The sequence below is a fragment of the Danaus plexippus genome, chromosome Z (assembly GCF_018135715.1).
Source record: "Danaus plexippus chromosome Z, MEX_DaPlex, whole genome shotgun sequence".
Taxonomy (NCBI): Eukaryota; Metazoa; Arthropoda; class Insecta; order Lepidoptera; family Nymphalidae; genus Danaus; species Danaus plexippus.
The window spans coordinates 11,018,136-11,040,277 of NC_083559.1; the positions used below are offsets into that span (position 1 = coordinate 11,018,136).

A 22,142-nucleotide genomic window follows, 5' to 3' on the forward strand; every position below is an offset into this window, starting at 1 on the left:
TTAACTTACCAATTGCAGGTAATCTCGGTCACTGTATGGAAGTAGATTCTAATAAAATTTTGAGCTACTATTTCATTATAGATGTAGGTTTAGAGCTTACAAAATTGTCTGTTTTTTTCTTACATCAGGGACTAGATATTGTTTACGAAGATCAGTTTGCTGTCAATGTCTGGGCCAAGGTTACAGACACGGCGCATGTGCATTTTTGAGGTCAATGTTAAATTCGTTTGCCCGGGAAACAAGTACAAAACATAGGAATAGGTTTTAACATTGCCGCCACCGACTGATGTCAACTTTATTATTTTATGTAGATATTTAAATTTTGTTTACATTTTTTTTACGAAACGTTAAAAAAAGTCACAAACCTGTTCCTAGAATATAAAATTAATCTATACTTAAAATCTTATCTATTGGTGTAATACATACTAATTATGGTGCTACCTGGCCGCGGTAACGCCGAATCGTAGGGAATTTATTTTTATTTAAACCGATTATTATTATCTACGTCACTAAGCTCTATTGGAAATGGAATACCTTGGTAAAGTCATAAAGTTTTTGATTTACATAGTCATCGAATGGACTAGTAAAATTTAATAACAAAAAAAGATAACTTGCAATGTTTTACATTGATTAAATGTTAATTACATTACTGACCAAAATATTTAACAATTTAACACCTTTCAAAAATATTTTAATCATCTGTGGGATTTGGACTAGCTCTAGCAGACATTTGTACATAAGACGATTAGGTAAAAAATTTAATTAAATTTATTAAATAAACTATCATTATTAAAATGCTGGAAACTCATTTTTGCCCCTTTCGCTGGTAATGTCAGAATATTGTGTGCAACAAAAAGTTATCATGCATTCTGTTTAAAATGCTAATGAAAATTGGGTAGCACTAATACATTTATTAGTATCATTATACTACAGTCAGAAATGATAATGAATTCCCAATAATTTAAACGTTATCTTTTCGATTGATATCGACATGAAATATCAATAATAGACTTACTTCTTTAAAAAAATATATAATATGTAAGCTGCATCTAAAAACTCCGCTCATTTGAGTTCGCTTTAATTACAAATGTTCACGTAACCAATACTTATAACAGTCGAATACTTTATACAACTTTAAACTTTTTTTATCATAGCATAATACAGTCTGATACTTGCCCAAAATTCTATTATGACTTAAAATATAACTGGTATTGGGACTTCTTTGTCCTTGGTGCATGCTTAAACTTTTAAATATCGAACACATTAACAACCGGAACATTTAGAAATGAAAACAAGATAGAAAAAAATAGGTAATAAAATGACAGACATTAGGTACACATTATATTCGTATATTTAACGCGAAACTTTACAAATAGTGCCACAATAAAGCAACGTACACTTAAAAAGGAATATGCCGGATTTTGACCCGGACTTATTATTGTAGGCCTTCAGTACAGTTCAATATCAGACTTAATACCAATGTTCCCAACACACTGCCCCTTCCACGCGACTGATGTGTCACGTTCATAGAGCCCACAAGTGAGATCGCAATAACGCGACGGCCAAATTATTTTATAGCAATTTGGTTATAAAATTTTTCGGTACCCTATAAATCCTACTATATATCTAGTATATATCATGTCCATTTCCTTTCCGTCGCTCGCCATTTTAAAGTTATTAAATAAAATGTAGCTTTTTAGGTTAATCTTATAAATAATATAGATTATATATCCCCGAAATCTTTTAAAGTCAAAAATATAACCTGTACCATAACAAAAATTATTGTATTTACAATCAGAACTATACTATGTTAGTGATGAATACATTATTTATTGTTAGTTCAAAATAAACCTTATGCTATACTAATTAAACTTAGAACAAATACGCATTGGTGCAAATGTCAAGTTTGACAAAAGTTATTTTAAAATGGCGGCATTTCTTGTTTATACCACTGAACTTTCCGTTTATATGAACTTTTTTATATACCGAAAGTCTAGGAACAGGCACAATTCGGACAAATATAAATTTTATATATATATATATTTTTTATGGAGCAGAAATGACACACAAAACATTTAATATTTTTTTGGCATTTGATAAACACATAGGTACATGGAATTGGTGATATTTTAAAAAAAATTAGTCGTTGTGCATGACATGTCCTGAGCCTTGCACTTCATAAGTAAAAATTTTTCAATCCACGTCATCTATCGGATTTCCCGGCATTGTGCAAATGATTGGGTGCGTCAGCGAACGCGAACTTGAGCCTGTAGGCTTCAGCTACCAATAGACTTATATTGGAATCCGACCAGTTCTGGGTCGGGACGTTTTGTAATAGGATCATGAGACCTTGGAAGTCTTTTTCCAACATGAGTCGTTCCCTCCAGTGTAGCAGAAAGGCGGCGCAGACATAAAGCTGAAATGTCGCGAATCCATCTGATTCAGCCAAATATGTGTCCCATAGTCGAATGGTGCAAGGAAGAGGTATTTCACGTGTTAGTAGATTGTTCATCCAGCGGAAGGAAAATTGTAGGTAATCGACGCCATGTCTTTGTAGATGTTCGTGGAGTTGTAGGTCGATGCGGCGGATCAGCTCCTTGAGCTGATTCACCTGGAAACAGATAAATAATACGTTCTTTAGAATAACACTTGTTTTGATTGATTGAGTTGGTTAATTACATTAATCTGGCAGGAAGGTATGTAACAGCTATATGTGTTTAGACATGTCATAATGTCATTTATAACGGTTTTGTTTTCATTAAAATTATAGAAAATTATTATTTTGTCATATAAACTCAGATGTTATACAAATACTTAGCTGTTATTATCAAAAAGATATTATTAGAAGCATTGTAACTCTTGATAATAGCTTATCAGCTACAATCAGTACCACAATGTTAAACAATTAAGATATTGTGCAATATTATATTAAACTGAATGTAAAGACAACAATGAATGAATTTTCTTCTTAAACTCTTAAGTATATAATCATTATACTATTTATAAATGCAAAATCATTTAAATATAAATTATTGTACTCTTTCACAACAACATTAATCAAAGATTTGTGTTTAAATTATATAGTACTATAGCTCAGCTATAATTTAAACATTGATTGTTATATTATAAATAACAAATATTATTTCATTATCCAGTAAGAACGGAAGATTAAATAGGTTTATATTATATTGTCTAGTCTAAAATTTTACATTTATGTTGATATGCTAACCGAAAAAAAAATATTGCAGTAAAAAAAATTCGATCAGGTTTAAAAGAATCATAATATTTAGACTTCTTTGCAAACCAACTACCTACCTTGTATTGGATCCCGAGTTGAGCAAAGATGTAATTATCCTGTATACTGTCGAGAAACTTGGACAGGCACCAGAAGGAGTCAGCTTCGATGATGTTGCGTTGTTCCTCAGTCAAGGAGTCCAGGGGGAAGTTATCTAACTCCTTCCCAGGAGCAGCTTCTTGCAAGAATACCATGAAGAATGGAGTCACCAGGTCATTGATACCTTGCACATACCCTGATGCTGGATGTCTGATTGCCCAGATGTACAGGATGCGCTCGAACATCACCTAAAAAGATTTTAATATTTGTTTCATTACACTGACTACAACTTCTTTATTTTATGAATTCCATTTTTAAATCATTGGTACTTTTATATCTTCAAAATGACTGGAATCTATAATTTCTTCTAAAAACCGATTATAAAAAGTAGAAGGATGATAAAGGTGATTTTGTATAGTCCAAGTACATTTAAAGGTATGCTTAAGTACAAGCCGTTATTTTTTATCGAGACAAGACAATTGGATGTATTTGATTTTACTTCGAAAGGCCATACTGCTTGTTCTGGTGTCAGATGAGATTATCTACGTTATTCTACATATTAATAATTTTCAAAATGAGTAATACTATAATCGAATAATAATTCGTGTTTGTTACTCAATAAGTTTGTATTCATTTGCAGATCGGGAAGATGTCCATATGTAGTCTGTAAAGATTTTATATGAAATGACTAGACTAAACCGTGGCATTAATATGTCAAAATGGCGCTTTGTTTAAGTCTGTACAATCTAAGGTCAATGATACATGTCATAGGTACTCCCACATAACTTTCATCAAGGAATGAATTGGATAGCAGATTATTAAAAATACAATAGTCATTGTGCGGATAAGACACAAATACTTTCAAGAAATTAACTCACTTGTACTGTTATCTGTTGGAACAGAGCCACTAGGGGGCTCATCCTTGGTATGTCTATATGAATCTGTCTGTAGGTGTCTTCCTCCCTGTCAGCGTCATAGTACTGCCGCACGAGGTGCTTGTAGTCCGCCCTCTTACGTTCCAAAGTCTCTGCGCGGCGCTCAGCGTTGGCTGGTAGATAACCAGCCAGCAGGCGCCATGTTACCGCTCTGGCCTTTAATAGAATAGAAAACAGAGTTATAGTACCAGGCTTTGTTAAGATGAATTGATTTTTGTTTCTCGACTGTTACAAGTGTTTTAGAAATTACGAAACTTGATAGAGAGCTTGTGAGTTTTAAAAATATTTAAAAAAAAAAGGGAAACTTTTTAATTAAGCGTTAAAACTACTAGTAAGGAACCACCTGCCTACAGCTTTTATATATAAAGACAAATGGGTTACAAATGGGTAGCAACAAAAAAAGCTGACATTTAATTAAAATTTATCAGCTTTTTACATATAATTTTTAATAATCTATAATAAATGGATAGATCAGATTGAAATAAACTATTATAGCTACCTGCAGATGAATATCTGCAGTACTAATTATATGCACATTATATGCAGGGCTTAAGACAATAATTTTAAATTATTTATTTTATGAATTTTAGATAAAAACAAAACAAAAATGAGACAATATACAATAAGAAATGTTGAAGCTGTTTCATTGTTTTATCTCGAAATTATATTTATATATTCTTTATAAATTTACAATCAAATGCATATAATACTGTGACAAACTTTTTGTCTAAATTATATGTTATAATAATCCCGATACATACATGTATTTTGTATGACAGAGTAATCCTATGATATTCATCTAAAGATGAATGTTTTAGACTAAGATCAATAAAATATAAAATACATACTGTTGTTATTTATGTACACTGATTTTATTATTGCCACCCAATAACCTGGTATGGGCACAAAATTATATCACATGATAAAAAAGTTAATTATTGTATAGTTTGAAGAGGCAGATAAAACAATTTTTTTTTTCTTAAATATGCCCTAGCAAGCACAACTTTGATACAAAACAGCTTTTATTTTTGTTTATCTTATTATTATTTTTAATTTTATATAATTATTGGCCTCTCAATCCTAGAACTATAAAAGACAAATTTAAAAGTTTCAAGCCAGCAACTATATATACTATTTTTTCTAAATGAAAACCTGATTCTGACCTGTTTGAATTATAAGAATCAAGATGGATTTTTAAACTCTAGGAACTTTCATCCAGTTATTTATAAGAATTCCAAAATATTATTTAAAAAAAGTTATCCTTAATGGTTAACCTTTTTTAGAAAAACTTGTATGAAACAAAATGTCTGTAATAAATTAAGTTAAAATTGTAAAATGATTTATTGTAATTGTACCTAAAATCATTACTTTTGAATTAATTTCATGGTTCTATTTAGAATGAATAATACAATACCCATATATAATAATTAGGATATCTGAAAATTATTTGTAACATTGTTATAAATTCCTTAATAAGTTATGACCACAGATTGTCAGCATAGTACTTTTTCTTTAATAATCACAATTTCATTCATACTAAGTTAATTTTGCAATTATATAGTGTATTTCTTACCTTCGTTGGAATTCCAGACCAACTGAGCTGTTTAAGCTCATTCAAATCCAACACAGCACTCTCTAGAACTTGCTGAAATCTTTCCAGTTTAGATTCACTGCTTTCTTCTCTTGAAGTCAGCGCCGACAACTTCACTGGTCTTGGACGTCCAGGATAATGACGTAACCCTGAACTACCACCTGGGACGCCACCGATTTTACGAATTTCATTTTTCCTAACAGCTACAACTTCCTCCATTGGCTTTACCCCCTCATTAACTTTGACGTCATTGTTTACGTTCTTAGTACTTTTCCGATGGGAATTTATAACATTTATAGCGGCTGTTTGGGATATGGCTTTAGATATCTTAGTCTCTGCTATGCCAGAGATGATGTCGTCATCGCCGAGGTCCCAGGCATCGTTCACCGATGCCTGGAACTGCTGATATGATGAACCAGACATAACCTTGTTTTGTTGAATCCTCTGACAAGGTCTGCCTGGGACAGCTCTCTGTGGAGTCCTCCAGAACGTTTCAGCCACCAATCCGTTCTTGTCATGTTCGGCTTGGTGACTTTCCATAATAATTATTAGCTAGAGACATTCTAAATAACTTTAAAGAACAACAAAGTGAAATAGGAATTTTGATATGACATATCACTAGTCATAGACAAGAGAATTTTTGAACACGGCTACAACAAGAGTACAGATAACAAAATAAAATTCTAGCTACGTAAATGTATTACGAGTATTTAAATATCTACTATGTTATGTAAATAATACTCAATTAGGTACCTACTTATTTCTTTACAAACTTTTTCAATAGCGTATAAATTAAAAATATTTGACGTTCTCTAACACGTCACTTATAAACCCGTAGTTTTATAAATATTGATAAATATTTATCTTTTGCTATTTTTCCTAAATTTAAATTTGTGTTCTCATCGTTTATACTTATTCCACAAAAATTTAGAAAATATTGCTGGAAATCGAAACAGGATTAAAATATCAATAACGTTTTTTGATAATTGTTTCTAGGTGGTTTGTTTAATCAATACCAATATAATATGATTTTTGATTCAGACTGATAAAGTAGTCAATTTGGTTTAATAAAATGTCTAGCCCAAACCCAGAAACAGACTCATCGTCAATGTTTATGCAAAAAGGCGATGGTAGAAATACTAGAAGTCCCACTAAATGTGAATCATCTTCCAGAAAAAATTCCCTTGTAAAGGCAAGTATACCGGCTGAGGTGATTACTGTGAAAGATTTTTTTGACTTCATGAAAACAGCTTATCAAGTTTATGAGCATCTAGAAGGTGATGAGGACGAAGGGTCAAAAATTAACTGGGAAGAATTGACTAAGCTGACGGTAATAAATCATGTAATAGGACAACAGGAAAGAGATCTTTTGCAACAAACTGCGTTCACTGGTCAGAAAACTATAACAAGCCAAAGTGATACAGTGATTGAAAGGAAGAATAGCGATACAGAACGAACCGATAAGAGATATAGTTGTAGTGAAATTGAAGGTAGGAAATAATAAACAATGCAATACATTTTCTCAAAATATTTTAACTATTGAATGACTTTACATTTTATTAGTTATTCTTTTTTTTTTATTTCAGGGCTAGGGCGTAGGCGGTCCTTGCCTCCAGAAGCTCGTGTAGAGATGCTTGGCGTTTGGACAGAAGCTAATTTAAACTGCAAATTGAATGACGTAAGTTGTTCACTCTTCCGTTTTAAACTTTTGAAATTAAGAATTTCTAACAATGTTGAGTAATTTTACAGGTTATAAATGAAGGAATTTTGGACTCTATACTTCCCTACCTTGTCGGATATAAAAAACCTTCAAAAACAACGAGTGTTTACGCACCGATTATAAAAAAGTCACCATCAAGTTCTTCTACTGAAATCAAAAAGCCGGCTAGTTTTGGTGGTAAAATATTATATATTTGTATTAAATATATAATACAAATAATTATTTCATATTTATAACTACCATCCGTATTTAGATTAAATATATATATATATATATTAAGTACCAATATTTTTAAAGGTTTCGTCAATGAAAAAGAATCCTGGGACCGTTTGGGTAGACGTAAATCTTCTGTAACAGCAGCACAAGATCGCGTAAATCAGAAACAAGAGTAAGTATAATATATATATTAAATTATAAAATGTTGTTTGTTTTGTATTTAAATTACTTTTTAGAATTCGTATTAAATACTAGTCATATAATTATATCCAATACCTTTTATTGGATATGATACCTGTCTCTAACTGAGGTGATCGAACTGTTGGAATACATTTGTGATATTTTTTATGTTTGTGTTTAAGAGGTGACGTTGAAATTCATGTTTGCGATGAAGTAAAGGGTTTGAAGAAGGATTTTAGATGTCCCCAAAAACTACTTATATCTAAAATGGGCTACTTTGCTGACGTGACGGCGGGTCAGCGTTTGGAAGACATGGATATATCTGTACACTGCGACATCCAGGTATTTTATAATTATTGTGTAATTAATTAGATTTTGTAAGTTTAATTAAATATTTCAATTTGTCTAGATATTTGATTGGTTGATGAGATGGGTGAAACGAGACACGATTCTCGTAGCAGACTGGCCGCTACTGGATCCACAGAATGTTGTGCCCATCCTTGTATCAGCTTCATTTTTGCAGGTGAACCAAGAAAATATTTGATAAAACATAAGAGATAATATGTTTTGACCATTTAAACATTAATTAATTACTTAAAATTAATTAATTATACTTTTAACAGTATATTTTAAATAAAATCTTAAAGTAGACTGAAAAACATGAGTGTTTATCTTCCTAGATGGAGCCCCTACTCCACGATTGTTTGATTTACTGTCATGCACACATGAATGATATAGTCAAGACTTCAACCAACCTGGCCTGCTTGAGCGATGCTCTTTTAACTAGGTATTCACTTAGCACTGTGGAAAAATAATATTTATTTTTATTCACACTTCAGATTAATTATCTTTATTTGGCCATGGCTTCTGTTATATTTTAAGAAATAGACTATCGTCGTTACAACCCAGATAATTTTTGTTTAATTTCACAACTAATTAAATTTGAAACCCTGAAAAACATTGTTATATGTTATGTTCATTAGCAAATAATATTTTAACTTATGTATTTGCTTACTCGCCTCTTCAAAAGTTGGGCGTAATTTTTTGGAATATGTTCTAGTAAAATTTGCTGAATGTAACTTTCAGTATTCAAAAAATCTCAACAGGTTAGCAGCTATGTACACAAATGCAGAGCTCGAAGCCATCAGAGATCGTAAAGATAAGATACAATCTCGTCTGTACTGCAAGATGATCATGTCACTGGCAGAACCGGTACCGGAAACATTGAGGGGACATTACGCAACACTTGCCACGCTATTTAAGTGCAGCAAGTAATATTTTGTTATAACCCATAATTCTTTTTAATACTTGATTTAAAAAAAATATTTAACGCCTTATAAACAAGTTTATAAAGTTATTGCGTAAAAAATAACATAACATAGGTGAGAATTATGTCTTTTTAAAAAGATAAAACAAATATATAATTGGAATGAATTATTTTCAATTTCAAATTATATTTAATTTTCTTTTACCTTTAAGCATTAAGCTTAATGTATTTCCTAATAGTTCACTAAGTCCTTTATTTTATCTGCACCTTTGATTCTTGTAGATTTTACCGTAAACTTCGTTATCCGATTAATTATATTTAAAAACACCCGTATGATTTTTTCCACCGGCATAATTTCAAAGAACTTAATTTCCTTGAAACCGATTATGCCATTTTCCAATTGGTATTTAATATTCTATATTAAAATTTAACACCCATAAACACACAGTTAAAAACATAACACGTCTTCAACTCTTCGCAGGTATCAGGTAACAAATACATATATGTAAAACATTATGAATTTTTGTAAATTTATTTGTGTTCTTTTTTGTGTTAAGAGTATCTGTCCTAAGGGTTAAAAAAATAAAGTGCATATCAGATGCTTTACTGACACAGATGCAACAAGCTGCTCGGTCGACACATCGCTGGACAGGTCCCCTGCCAGCCTTCTTCCATGCGCATCGACAGACGAGGGAACGTCATCTCGGAACACACCAAGTTTGTTATTATAGATAACAGTTGTTTGTCCATTTAGATTAAGATTGCAGCAACTAAGATGCCATGGGATTGATAAAATATAGTGTGGTAAAAAAATTTTGTTGCTATGCTTACTCGAAATAAATAAAACTTCTACATGCTTATACTCGTGTATATTAAATATTATAGGTAGAAATAGGACAAACATCGTGTGTAGTAGGTCGAATTCAAAGATACTAAAGCTTAATTCTCATTTAATACGTCTATAAGTTACTAGAGTCAAATAAAAAACCTACTTGTTTCTATTTCATCAGGGATCCGTCTTGGAGTCTCAATGAATATATTCGCTGGTTGTATGGTGAGCTACGATCATGGCGTCGCGTCTACTGGCGGCTGTGGGCCGACTGTCACTTCCTACATTGTCAGCTCTGCGACTCCTATTTCCCTGCTTATCAGGTATGACTAATAAGTTTTGATACATTCTATTCATTTTATATGGATGAACAACAATTCATTTCTTAATTTTTTATTTAGTTTAATTAAATTTTTATCTTTATTAGGTCAATGTTAATAAGTAAGTTAGCAAGGCAGCTGTGGAATAAAGAAATAAGCGAACACTTACTTTTCCATCAGATGGAGTGGTGTTCTCACCATGAGCAGAGCCCCCAAATGTTTGCTGTACAGGGTGCTCCGCTGGCGGCTGGGCGCTACGCTTGCTGTGGGGAGAGAGCCTACCGATTCGAGACACTTACGAGGAACACCGTGAGTCGCTTTTATGTATCAGTTCTCGCAAAATGAGTGTATACTCTTATACATTGAAATTATTTCTCGTTTGTCCTTATGCCCAAGGTACACACACATTTCCGAACCAGATAATAATGTCCTACCATCATAAGATACTTTCAGAGGAACTCAAAGTTCTACTTATACATCTTTGTTTGGTGTGTACAAAAATGATATTTTTTTTCTATTTCGATATTCACCTACCCGCGACCAGAATGCAAACTAAAACAACCTAGTTTACTTCAGTAGTCGAAAGCAACTCCGAGACTCTGACATCTAGAGTACTTTTCTGAAGGGCATCAGATGCGCTCTGTCGTACAGTGACAATAACAGACAGACAGACTCACATTGTTTCAAAAGCTTCGTGAAGTCCGATCTTTGAAGGAAAAACTCAGAAACTTTCTTAATCTTGGATTTGTAACAACATTCCCGTTGTTTTTCTTATGGGTTGAAATTTTTTTCAGGGTTGTCAGTTTAGAGAACATGTCCCAGAAGAGCGGCTGCCCGCAGATGCAGCAGTTATGGAGATCTACACTCAGTTCCGGGACATCATCGCCATGAGGCCTCCACAGCTCATGTTCCCTGAACGGCTTACAAGACTGGTACCTAGAGGTAGAATAGCGTTCTTAATAAAAAGAAATTACCACATAGAAACAAAAATCCAAACGAAGTGCTTATTATGAAAACAAAATTCAGATTCATACAAAATTAAAATCTAATAGTAGGAATGGATGAAATCGCAATGAATATAATTCCTTGCTGACATGCGACCATATTTCTAGAAGGCTCGGTGTCAGGGGCTCGACTGCAGTGCTCGGAGGTGTACTGGTGGCAGGGCGTGCAGTTGGTTCCACCTCGAGCTCCGCTGGGGCTGCTCGGACGACTATACACCAGCGAACAGCAGTTCAACCGTGAGATCTGGGGCGGTGACTTGCTATTTGGGAATTGGCTGTGTGTAATGGTTACTTTTAAGACGCTGTCACGAAATAGTCCGATGCAATATATCGAGACTCCTGCGGCTTGCTTACTGCATACGTGAGAATTTATCTCTAATCTTGATTACGTTAAAGACATTTAATATGGTGAAATTTGAATAGCAAGTCATCTCTCCATTCATGAATTGATTTTTATGAACAAAGCTGCTGTAAATACGCTCTCCACATTGGCAATCATCTAGATTTCGTAAATTATTACTTCATTTCAATATTTAACATAAAGAAATAGAACAATTAGCGTTTAGTCCACAAATAGACTCAATATACACAAAATTGTGCAGTCGATAAATTGGCAAAATTACATTGAAGGAAATTGGAGATCGTAAGTATAGTATGAAAGCGGTCAATCATAGCTTCCTAGCGTCACACATGATAGATTTAGACACCACAAACAGCTCTGGTCCGCCCCGGCTCGCCCCCCGTCGGTGCGGTTCGTAGTTCCGCGCAGTCACTCGCTGGGAACGCAACAGGTGCTTGCCCTTCACCTGACCAGCGAGAAGTTAAAAAACCCAAGGAAGATAGTCCGAGAAGTAAGGTAAGAATACGATGTATATAGTATAGGACATACTTATTATAGTTTAGAAGCTTAGTTTTTATACAAAATGAGAAGGCAAGCTGGTAAATGCTGTCACTATAGACTATATCAGTTTTTATAAACATTGAAAAAGCCGTATTTTTATTCTTTGTGTACATGTAATTAAATAGGTAGATAATTTATTTGAAACGTATCACTCATTATTCTGTACCGTGTTTTAATTGCTTAATAACTCTTGTTTTTCTTAACTTAAATTTATAGTCTTGGCCCAAAATCTTGCATATATTTTTCATAACTTCATAACATGTAATTTGAGTCATTAATTATAAAATAAAATGTAACTATGAATGCAAAGCAAGGCGTTGGCAGCGGTTCACTAGAGGCGTGCGAGTCTAGCGACTCAAGCGAACAGAGCGATGACAGCGATCGTAGCGACGAAGACGCGCCGCGACGGTCCAGGACAAGGAACAGGACCGCGCCTCCCGCCAGAAACACGTCTGTCGTTATATACCCATTATTGCTTGATTCACGTTATCGTGACCCTGCCTTTTACAATCATAAAAGCTAGGAAGCAGAGGTTTTATGTCGCAAATCAGAAGTGCATGGGTAGATTTTATATTTAATTTGAAAGATGCAATCAACAATTGTTTTCCCAAACGCATCAAAATTCTATGTATATTTACCATCCAAAAATATTTGTCTCAGGAGCAATGTTATAAAATGTATATACAGTGTTCCTCGCCGTGGACGTGCACCGGGTCGCGTGTGGGTATCCACCCAGAGCGCTCGTAGTAACCAAGATGGACAGAGGAGGTTCGAGGAGCGCGCCGCTTCACATATGAGGGCCGCTTTAGTAAGGAGACACCATCACACGTCTCGAACAAGACCCCACCCAGGTGAGTAATATATTGGAGTGAACGTTCGTGGGACCCAACAATCCTGCCATCTCTCCTTATGTATTTACAGATTCAATGATCTCATAACATTCCGCCTGCTGGATGGCTACAAAACAACTTTACTTATATGAAATAATTTTTATGGGATGGGAAATTAAAGATCCTGCTATTGTTCTATTATTATTTTTACATACTAACAAAATTTTTAAGCCATCACAAAGGAAAGTAAAAATATAAAACGTTGCAATGCCTATTGGTGAATAAATCAGAACATTTTATTTATTTCACCTGTTCAGAATGCAAGTCCGTAAACTTGTCTGAATATTTGTATATGGAACATTTTAATTGTTTTCAATAGGCGGTGTATACGCACGCTTGGAGGCGGAATGGCGTGAACGTCAAGGCTGCGTCACTACAACACGGACGCGACAGGCTGCCGCCTCACGCGCACGACCCGCTAATAAATACAAATAGAGTTGCCTGTTTCTGTATTCTATTTGCTTCTGTATCTAATATAAACCATTAATAAATGTGTTATTTATTCTATCCTAAGCTGATAATAAAATGGAAGCAACTGCGTAAGTGAATCGTAAGAAGAAAAAGGTTGAAAAAGACATCCTATATTTCCAACATCGTCAACTTTTGTGTTTAGTAGAGCCTAGTGGAATTTGTTTCAGACAGCCTTAGTACCACAAAATGAAGTTAATTAATTATTTCTGTTATAGTTAAATAAAGAATATTTATTTTATTTAGGATGGTGAATAGGTAATAACCTTTCACTGACTTCTCATCTTTCTGAATAAAGTTTTAAGTGTTTCCAACCATCAAAAAAATTAGAGATGTTATTAAAATGTTTGAGAATTCGTGTCGGAACAGGAGATCTGTAAATTTATACAGAAATGGTATAACATTAGGTATATTACAATTAACACTCCTCATCACCGACCACCGATATCATTCACTGATTAAATAAAACAAAAAGAGGATAATAAAAGACATATTAAAACTACTTAGGCAGTAACTTTCGAGCAAAGTTACTATCTGTCAGGCATTAAAAAATATCTACATAGTACGTACATGAACGTATGTACTGAGAATGTACTTGCATTTCTATTGTCCTGCTTTCGCTCCCTTCTCGATCATTAACAAATTAAAGTAAATCCTGTCAGTACTTAAGAGGTTTGTAATGAATATCGTTTGAAACATAATTGCGAATTTGTGATACCATAAAATATACGAATAGATTCAACTAATGCGAGTATATCAGGATAATGAATCAAGAAACATCATGTATTAACTAATACTTTATATTTTGTTAGAGAATCTCAGCAACAAGAATAGAAGTACAGCAACAGTATGAAAGCATTTAATGACCTTTACAAAAGAATCCTGAATGACTACCCATATAATTAGCAAATAAAAAAAATATATAATCACGTAAACTAAACAAACTGTAAATAAAATAGCTTTATATAAATTATCTAATAATATGTAATAAACATATAAATATTACAAAATAGATACAGATTTCCGAACGAAATTATTTTAAGATTAACAACAAGCTCACTCTCGATTGACATTGAAATTTGAAGTTTTGACAATAGAAATAAATAAATGGTATAGCATGCTTTTAACCCCTTTATAAATTATAACTGAATATTAAAGAAGAAATAACGTATTTTAACAAACTATTTATTCATTAATTAAGTATGAAGTACAAAGAGGAAATATACAGCACTATCTTTGAAAACATAATTTTCTCACTATTTTTACCCTATTACCCTGTTGTTAGCAAGGTATTGACCGGAATAACCGGGTTTTTAAGCAGACTAATTTATTTATTTGCGAAGTCTTCTATTACTGTGCTAATGATTACTTCTGTCCGTATACTGTTTGAATAAGTTTCAAATTGAAATATACTCTAAACTTCAGTTTTCAAAAATATTGTATTTTATGCACGAAAATTGCGAATTCATGTGTACTTTCATAGACTGCGGTACTTTTTGTATAATGTTAGCATTTCCAATCATTGATTTTTACTCCCCAATTACACTTATGATACCTACTTTGGATGGCCCTCTTATACATCACAAATATAAAATGTATACTAAAAGGATTACCATGAAAGAAAATAACATATGATTTAGTGGTGTCAAAAAACTAGTATATAACATTATTACTGTTTTCTAATGGCTTTCTAATGTTGTATTTGTATTATACCGCTGCGATTTTTAGTTTTTCAAAAGCAAATGCGAAAGTACTTAGCCCTTATTAAATTGTTTATTGAATGGCTCTGATAGTTTGTATGAGGTCACACAGAGAATGATCTCACTAAACAACTACAATTACTTCATATAAAGTTGTAGCTTTTTGTTTAGGTAACTGGTACACTAAATAGATACTATCCACATAATCAAAAGTAATGTTTAGGCCTTTCATTTTAAATATGAGTTGCATAATGACATCAGAACAGAACAAGATTAACAATTACATTGCAAAGTTAAGAGAGGTCATGACGGAAGATGAAAAGGTCCAATTTCAAAATTAAGAACTACAAAGCCGTTTTCACGAACACAGCTTAATTCCATTGATATCTATTTTTGGAAATCTTATGTTTTATGATACTCCTTTTGTTTAAATTTTGGTTATGTGTTTATATGACTTTTGTTAAATGTTTAAAGCAATGCTGGTTTCAAATATATTATGAAGTACTGTGATGATTATACCAGCTGCTGAGCGACTTTTTTATATTTAAAATCACAGTATAACTGATGAAGAATTTACTTACTTAAAAAAAAAAGCAAATGATTTAGTATCAATCATTATTTTTAAGGTACCCAGTACATGTAGTGGTCTAAGGTAACTCCGGAAGCCACATAAAACAAAACAAACAAAGCCTCATAACACATAAAATAATCATTAAATATTGAAATACAACTTGAATAAAAGTTTTAATAGCCTAAATAACTGCTAGGTATTTTGTTTAGATATCATTGTGGTGAATAGACTCATAACATTTCCATTGCAGCCAGAGCTTAATAGAAAAATGTTACAATATCTATTAATATTATAGCAAAAAATACTTTAAATTTTCGAATGTATCACACATTTATTTAATACAAAGGTCTATTTGAAAACGATTTCTAGAAATTTCTATGTTGTCTCTCTGAAGCTAAAAGAATTTTCTAAATCTATATATTAATATTTTATTTCTGATATTCTGTACAATCTTTTTAAAGATAAATTATTGTCAAAATTGTTGTTTTAGCAAAGCAAAATTGCAGTTCTCTTTATATTATAGATAATTATTATTTACAATATGTTCCCTGAAACTGAGGAGGTTATAATTTGATAGATTTTAGTCAGTGACCCGATAGTATTGAATTGTTTATTAATTCAATTTGCATGACTTGTATGTAACCAATTACTAAAAGAAAAAGTTAAAACAACAGCTATTAACAGTTTCTTTGAAATTAGCTGACATTATAAAATTAAAGGTTACTTTTCTAGTATTAGAGTAATTATTATGCAGGTTTAAATGAATTGTATATTGACAAAAATGTGCTCTGAATTTATTAACAATTGGATAAAATCCTTTCCTAAGACAGAAATTTTCACACTGCAAATTTATTGCTGATACCAAAAACATTGTTTTATTTATAATCAAAGTTTAAGCCAATGATTGTGGTTTTAAACATACCTAGTGATTTGTAAAACTAGGATAATGTTAATCAAGTTTAATTCAATATTTTCTCAAAAAGAAAGAACAATTGTCTCTAGGGCCATTATAATAATGGACTTCTCTGGATCTACAAAGCTTTACTTTGTTTTCTATTCCGTAAATAAGCTTCAATTACGATTTCTATTTGGAAAATTAATAATTAAATTTAAAATTCATTATATGAATTAAGAGCCCCGGTGAAAAATGTACTTACCTAGTGACTTCCGAAATTAAATATTGTAAACAGTGTTTTGGTTATATTGATATCATATATATTAGAAAATAATAGAAATTTACAATACATTACCATCAAGAATGTTAATATTATGGAGAACAGAGTTTATATAGTGCAGTAATTTCCCTTACAATTATTTTTATGATCTTATAGATTTTGCTTAAATCTAAAGATTTTCCTATGTTCCTTAAATCTGAATAACTACCGCAGTAGCATGATGGCTATCTAATTTTCATAAGAAGTACCTACTTATTTAATAGAATAAGAAGAAAATCAATCATCCCCTACATTAATTAAAGTTGATTTATTCCTTCTAAGCGCTAGCAAACTTGATTTAATTATTAATTACAAGTAATTCCAATGTTCTTATAATTACATACCTATATTTAATAATAAAATATTTCAATTGCATCTCAAACAGTTATCTACATGTGAAATTTATATGAACAACCGTTCATGACCATGTTGTTTGCTTTAAATTACTAGCGTTACAAAATCATGATTTAGATCTTGCTTTGGAATAGGCTCTTGTTTTTTTTTTAATTAATTATTTTTTCTGTTCATCATATTTATTTGTACACTAAATTGAGACCATGGCGTTTATATTTACAATAATGTTACAGGTTATTCAATGATGTTTTCCTTTAAATAAGAATTCTTAAAGGTCTTTATACATTTAATTTGTCACTATACATGTGTTGTTGGATTTTATTAAACATTATTTGATGATTAAAACCAAAGCACACACATAGAATTAATTATTGACCACACTTTATTCTAGTGCTTGTGACTACTCACTACTACTACACTAGTCATCAGACTATTTTGGAGAAATTTATGAGCATTAATTTTCTTGAGAAAGTAGGTATGTACCTTATCTTATTTGATCTTTTAAAGCCTAGGTTAAAACTCATATTATTGTTCTTTACTACAAGGTTCCCACTTATGTTTTTATTAAACTAATTTAGTTAATACATTTTTGGTTAAATAATTGTTTTATATAAAATAACTTTTCTAAATATTTTATAAGTTTATTAATGATGCCTTTTAAATCTTCTTGGGATTTGGAATTATAGTTTCAAGTTTTGTTATGTCATTCACAACACCAGTGTCTATCAAACGTGATAAAAATTTGAGTTTTTGAAGTCACAGCGACCAATGATTGAGCTCCTCGAGAGGATTTTAAATGTACTGAGTAGTTATTTAGGTTTCTTATTATTTCTAAGACCAGCCATTTGTCAGTAGTTATGAGGCTTAGGCTTACAAGTTCTATTTCCAGACAAATTTGAGTCACAGTAATTATCTCTCTATCTCCTTAGTAAGGTTTCCAATACATCATTGTGAATTGATAATTCTATTTCTAATAATACTAGCTTGGATATATACTTTATTACTAATTTCTCTTGCTAATGAATAGATCTATATTTAGGATGTAGTCTTAGATATTACAATTTTTCTTATATGTGGTACCATTACTGATGTGATATAATTTGTTTAAAAGTATTATTGTTATAGATATATATTAGATATTAAAAGCAAATAAAAAAGCAATAAATTATTCTGGAACTGGTTAATTGAATTTGAAATATATAACACTAATTGTTAAACATGAATCATACATCTTTTATATATACATATAAATTTATATGTTTAACTAAGAAGAATATTAAAAGTAATTTTAGTTTAAGAAGTTTATTTAATTCCTTAATTTTATAAATTACCACTACTGTCAGTTATTTTAACTTAAAATAATAATATTGAAACAATCAATCAATAACATACCACTATTGTCTTCTAGTTAAAGCACATTACTACTTTACTATATTTACTTTGCAATAAATATACGTATTTTCAAAATAGGTTTACCAAAAAAATATCTGGAGTTTTTTAATTAATTTTAATATTCGGATAAATCAGACATTTATCATGGGGCCAGGTATTGAGCCTATGAATCCAACAAACGAAAACTTTTTTACGAAGTATAATATATACTAACTTAAAGTATTTTAAATACACTAAGTATATATTAAAAACTTTTCAAAAGTATTGTTTCTTTTATACTCAAAGTATATGTAAAAATAAAAATGATTCATATCACTATATATTTAAATTTCAAATACTAATAACAGGTTTAGGTGACTATAGGTTTGTGTTGCCTTATTTCTTAGGGAAATGTTTTCATTTCCTTCAGTAAGAACAAAAAAGGCCTTGAAAATTAGCAGAATACTGCCATTGTTCATATTAATTATGATTGTAGTAAAATATAGCACTGATGAGGGCCATTGTGTTGGCATGTACCAGCAATTACACAACTTTTAAATGTGTTTTAACAATGTTCTATTTGCTGGTACAGAATTTTATAACAAAAATAGGCAGTGGCCAGCACAATGAATACTTTGTGGTTCATAAAAATAAAACATTTTCTTAGTCAAGATCGTTTATTATCTAGAACCGTAGCCGGTGAGGATACTGGCTGGAACGCAGTCCAAATGAGGACTTGAGGTATCCTCGAAGCAACTTCTTGTCTGCACGTGCACCAATAGCCTTGATTACAGCCTCGTCAACCGCCTTCTGGTCAACCTTGCGCTGTTCTGATGGAGCATATTTCTGAAAAAGATTTATTCCATTATTGTAATATCCAAGTTAATATTGTAGAGGAATTAGCTTGGACTCTTAATATAATAGTTCAAAAAGAATGTTCATTCTTTGTAGAATTTCTATCAGATACAACTAATAATGTTTAAAAAGCACTCCAATCTTTGTTTCATAAACAGTATATAACTTATAGTTAGCAGAGTTAGCAACAAACCTCTTTCTTGGTGGCGAAGATATCCTCGCCCTGCTTGCGCTTAACACTGCGCTTGACGCTCTTCTTGTTCTTCTTGAAGTAAGCGTCGTCGAGGTGTTCAGGGAGCTTGAAATCACCTAAGTCCACCTTGGTGCTAGTTCCGATGACATAGCGCTGCGGAATGCGGCGAAGCGGGCAGGAGTTGAACTAAAAATATTAAAAACATTCAGTAAATGTTGCATATACATTCTATAACACAGGAGAAATACAAAATTAAGCAAAATGTTCTTAATTGGTCTAGTCGGACCAGGAACTTAAAATAAATCCTTGATATACTCACAGCAAAAGGTCCAGTGACAAGCAAGAGTCCACTGGGCATCACCGACAGCAGTACAACGCGTTTGCCGGCGTGTCTACCAGCCAACAGAATGCACACTGTGCCAGGCGTAAGATTTGGCCGTGTGCGACGCACGTGCTTGCTAAATGTCTTGTGGTGGGAACGGGTGGTGATTCTATTTAGGAAGTGACAAAAAATGTACATTTAATGTTGATTCCGAATACCTTAACTAACAAACAACTATTAAAAATACAAAAACTGAATCAAACCCATTATAACTTTAATTTATAATTTCCTAACAATAATTGGCTAGAAAGCCCTAATAATTAGTAGCGAGTCGTTTCATATGTCAATACATTTCATCAGAATTGGTCGAATCAAATATTTATCACATCTCAAAGGAGAGAAATTACATACTTTGTATCAAAGCATATAAAATTAATCTGTTTATAATAATGAAATATAGTTAAGAGCATCTTTAAAATATTGTGGATCATGTGTAGCATGTCTTAACTTACTTATCCTGGGTAGGGTAGAATGACCTCCTCTTCTTGATCAGAACCCTACGGGTGCCTCCATTCTTGTCTCCGCCAATAGGCTTAACAACCACTGCTAGTTTCTTGGGCTTCTCAGCTTTAGGGTGCTTCTTGCCGATGAACTTGTACTTGGCCTGGAATAACAATAAGAATGATATTGTCCTTCTGGTGACTTATGATTATAAATAAATTTTATTAGAGTGAAATGAGAACATGTCGTCTTGTATTAGTAAACTACTATAAGACAAAAGATGTTTTAAAATACATAATATTTAATGTAAAACTGTATTGTAACTTATACTTGCTATATACTAAAAGCTAATATTTAATGTGTTAGGGAATTATCAGGAAATATAAAAAATACGAACTAAATCTAATCATAAAATTACGACCACTGGGAAACACTTATTACCTTCTTGTGAAACATTTTGGTCTTGGAGAATCTCATGATTCCATTTCCCAAATCATAGTTCCTTGGTTTGCCAACCTTGGCCTTCTGAACACCGCCTGCTGGGGCAGCGGGAGCCTTAGCCACCGCCTTGGGCTGAGCTGGAGCCATTCTAAGAACAAAACAACCTCAAAATATTACCATCTAATTTAGGGGTTACAGCAAATAAGAACTATATTAAAAATAACAAAGGCGACGCTGCAAAGCAAGTTTTATAGAATCACTACAATGCTTTAATGTTTCTTAAGTGCACTTGAAAACGATCACAACTCTATTTGAACGTAGAACTTTTCATGTGTTAAAAATATAGTAAGCATAAAATATGCTCAAAATCTACTTCTCGGTTAATTATTACTGAAGATTCATACTTTTAAAAGAGAAATTCTGGTAATATCAAGCCTATTCTTATGGATTTATTTTTAACAAACACAATATCGACTCACATTAGAACCGGGGAACACAGAAAAAGAAGTTGACACAAGTAATCACAGATTACATTGATTGTTTTGGTATTGCTATACTACAAAATTCATATTTAATATTAACTATATTTACATTAATAACAATTTTTATTATAACTAACTTATTGTGGTATATTTATTAATATAAGTTATAAAGGTGTTTTCAATAATAAAATAATTACAATACTTTGAAACAAATGATACAAATTGAAAATAAAAAGTCCTATTGTTCCTATAGTTACAAAATTGGAAGTTTGTAACAATAAATCACTGAATTTATATTTGTTACTGTTTTTTATAAAAATAACTAAAAGGTTTTTGTATTACTTAGACTTTGTTCATCAGGTTTTAATAAAAAAACTAAACAACTTTTATTTATTCATCTACCATATACATATTTATTCATAATAAAAATTCATTAAACTATTTAATAAATGCAACATATAATTTTCAAATTCATTAATTCAA

General features: G+C 31.9%; 3 protein-coding genes across 6 annotated transcripts; 1 reads left to right on the plus strand and 2 right to left on the minus strand.

Annotated features, from left to right (window-relative positions):
- Positions 1–1,333: 1,333 nt before the first annotated feature.
- Positions 1,334–6,499, minus strand: LOC116777565 (TBC1 domain family member 22B). The gene is made up of 4 exons (XM_032671185.2): positions 5,843–6,499; positions 4,213–4,425; positions 3,316–3,582; positions 1,334–2,611 (listed from the first exon to the last, which is right to left on the minus strand). Exons 1-4 carry the CDS (start codon positions 6,398–6,400, stop codon positions 2,204–2,206), a joined length of 1,446 nt encoding a protein of 481 aa, XP_032527076.1. The 5' UTR covers positions 6,401–6,499; the 3' UTR covers positions 1,334–2,203.
- Positions 6,500–6,671: 172 nt separating this feature from the next.
- LOC116778122 (SANT and BTB domain regulator of class switch recombination) lies at positions 6,672–13,678 on the plus strand. 4 transcript variants are annotated; one of them, XM_032672008.2, is made up of 18 exons: positions 6,674–6,856; positions 7,034–7,350; positions 7,447–7,538; positions 7,610–7,757; positions 7,878–7,968; positions 8,159–8,318; positions 8,386–8,499; positions 8,657–8,763; positions 9,083–9,247; positions 9,859–9,960; positions 10,254–10,395; positions 10,573–10,701; positions 11,187–11,334; positions 11,505–11,633; positions 12,113–12,252; positions 12,608–12,747; positions 12,985–13,148; positions 13,507–13,678. In XM_032672008.2, exons 2-18 carry the CDS (start codon positions 7,101–7,103, stop codon positions 13,620–13,622), a joined length of 2,337 nt encoding a protein of 778 aa, XP_032527899.1. In that variant the 5' UTR covers positions 6,674–6,856; positions 7,034–7,100; the 3' UTR covers positions 13,623–13,678. The 4 variants fall into 4 exon arrangements, 3 of the variants coding, with proteins under 3 accessions (XP_032527897.1, XP_032527898.1, XP_032527899.1); XM_032672006.2 differs by having other exon boundaries at positions 6,673–7,350; XM_032672007.2 differs by having other exon boundaries at positions 6,673–7,350; positions 11,508–11,633.
- A 5,845-nt stretch (positions 13,679–19,523) lies between these two features.
- Positions 19,524–21,793, minus strand: LOC116777730 (large ribosomal subunit protein eL6). The gene is made up of 6 exons (XM_032671429.2): positions 21,657–21,793; positions 21,178–21,325; positions 20,748–20,899; positions 20,233–20,404; positions 19,914–20,099; positions 19,524–19,711 (listed from the first exon to the last, which is right to left on the minus strand). The coding sequence occupies exons 2-6, from the start codon at positions 21,322–21,324 to the stop codon at positions 19,550–19,552; spliced, it is 819 nt and encodes a 272-aa protein (XP_032527320.1). The 5' UTR covers position 21,325; positions 21,657–21,793; the 3' UTR covers positions 19,524–19,549.
- Positions 21,794–22,142: the final 349 nt, after the last annotated feature.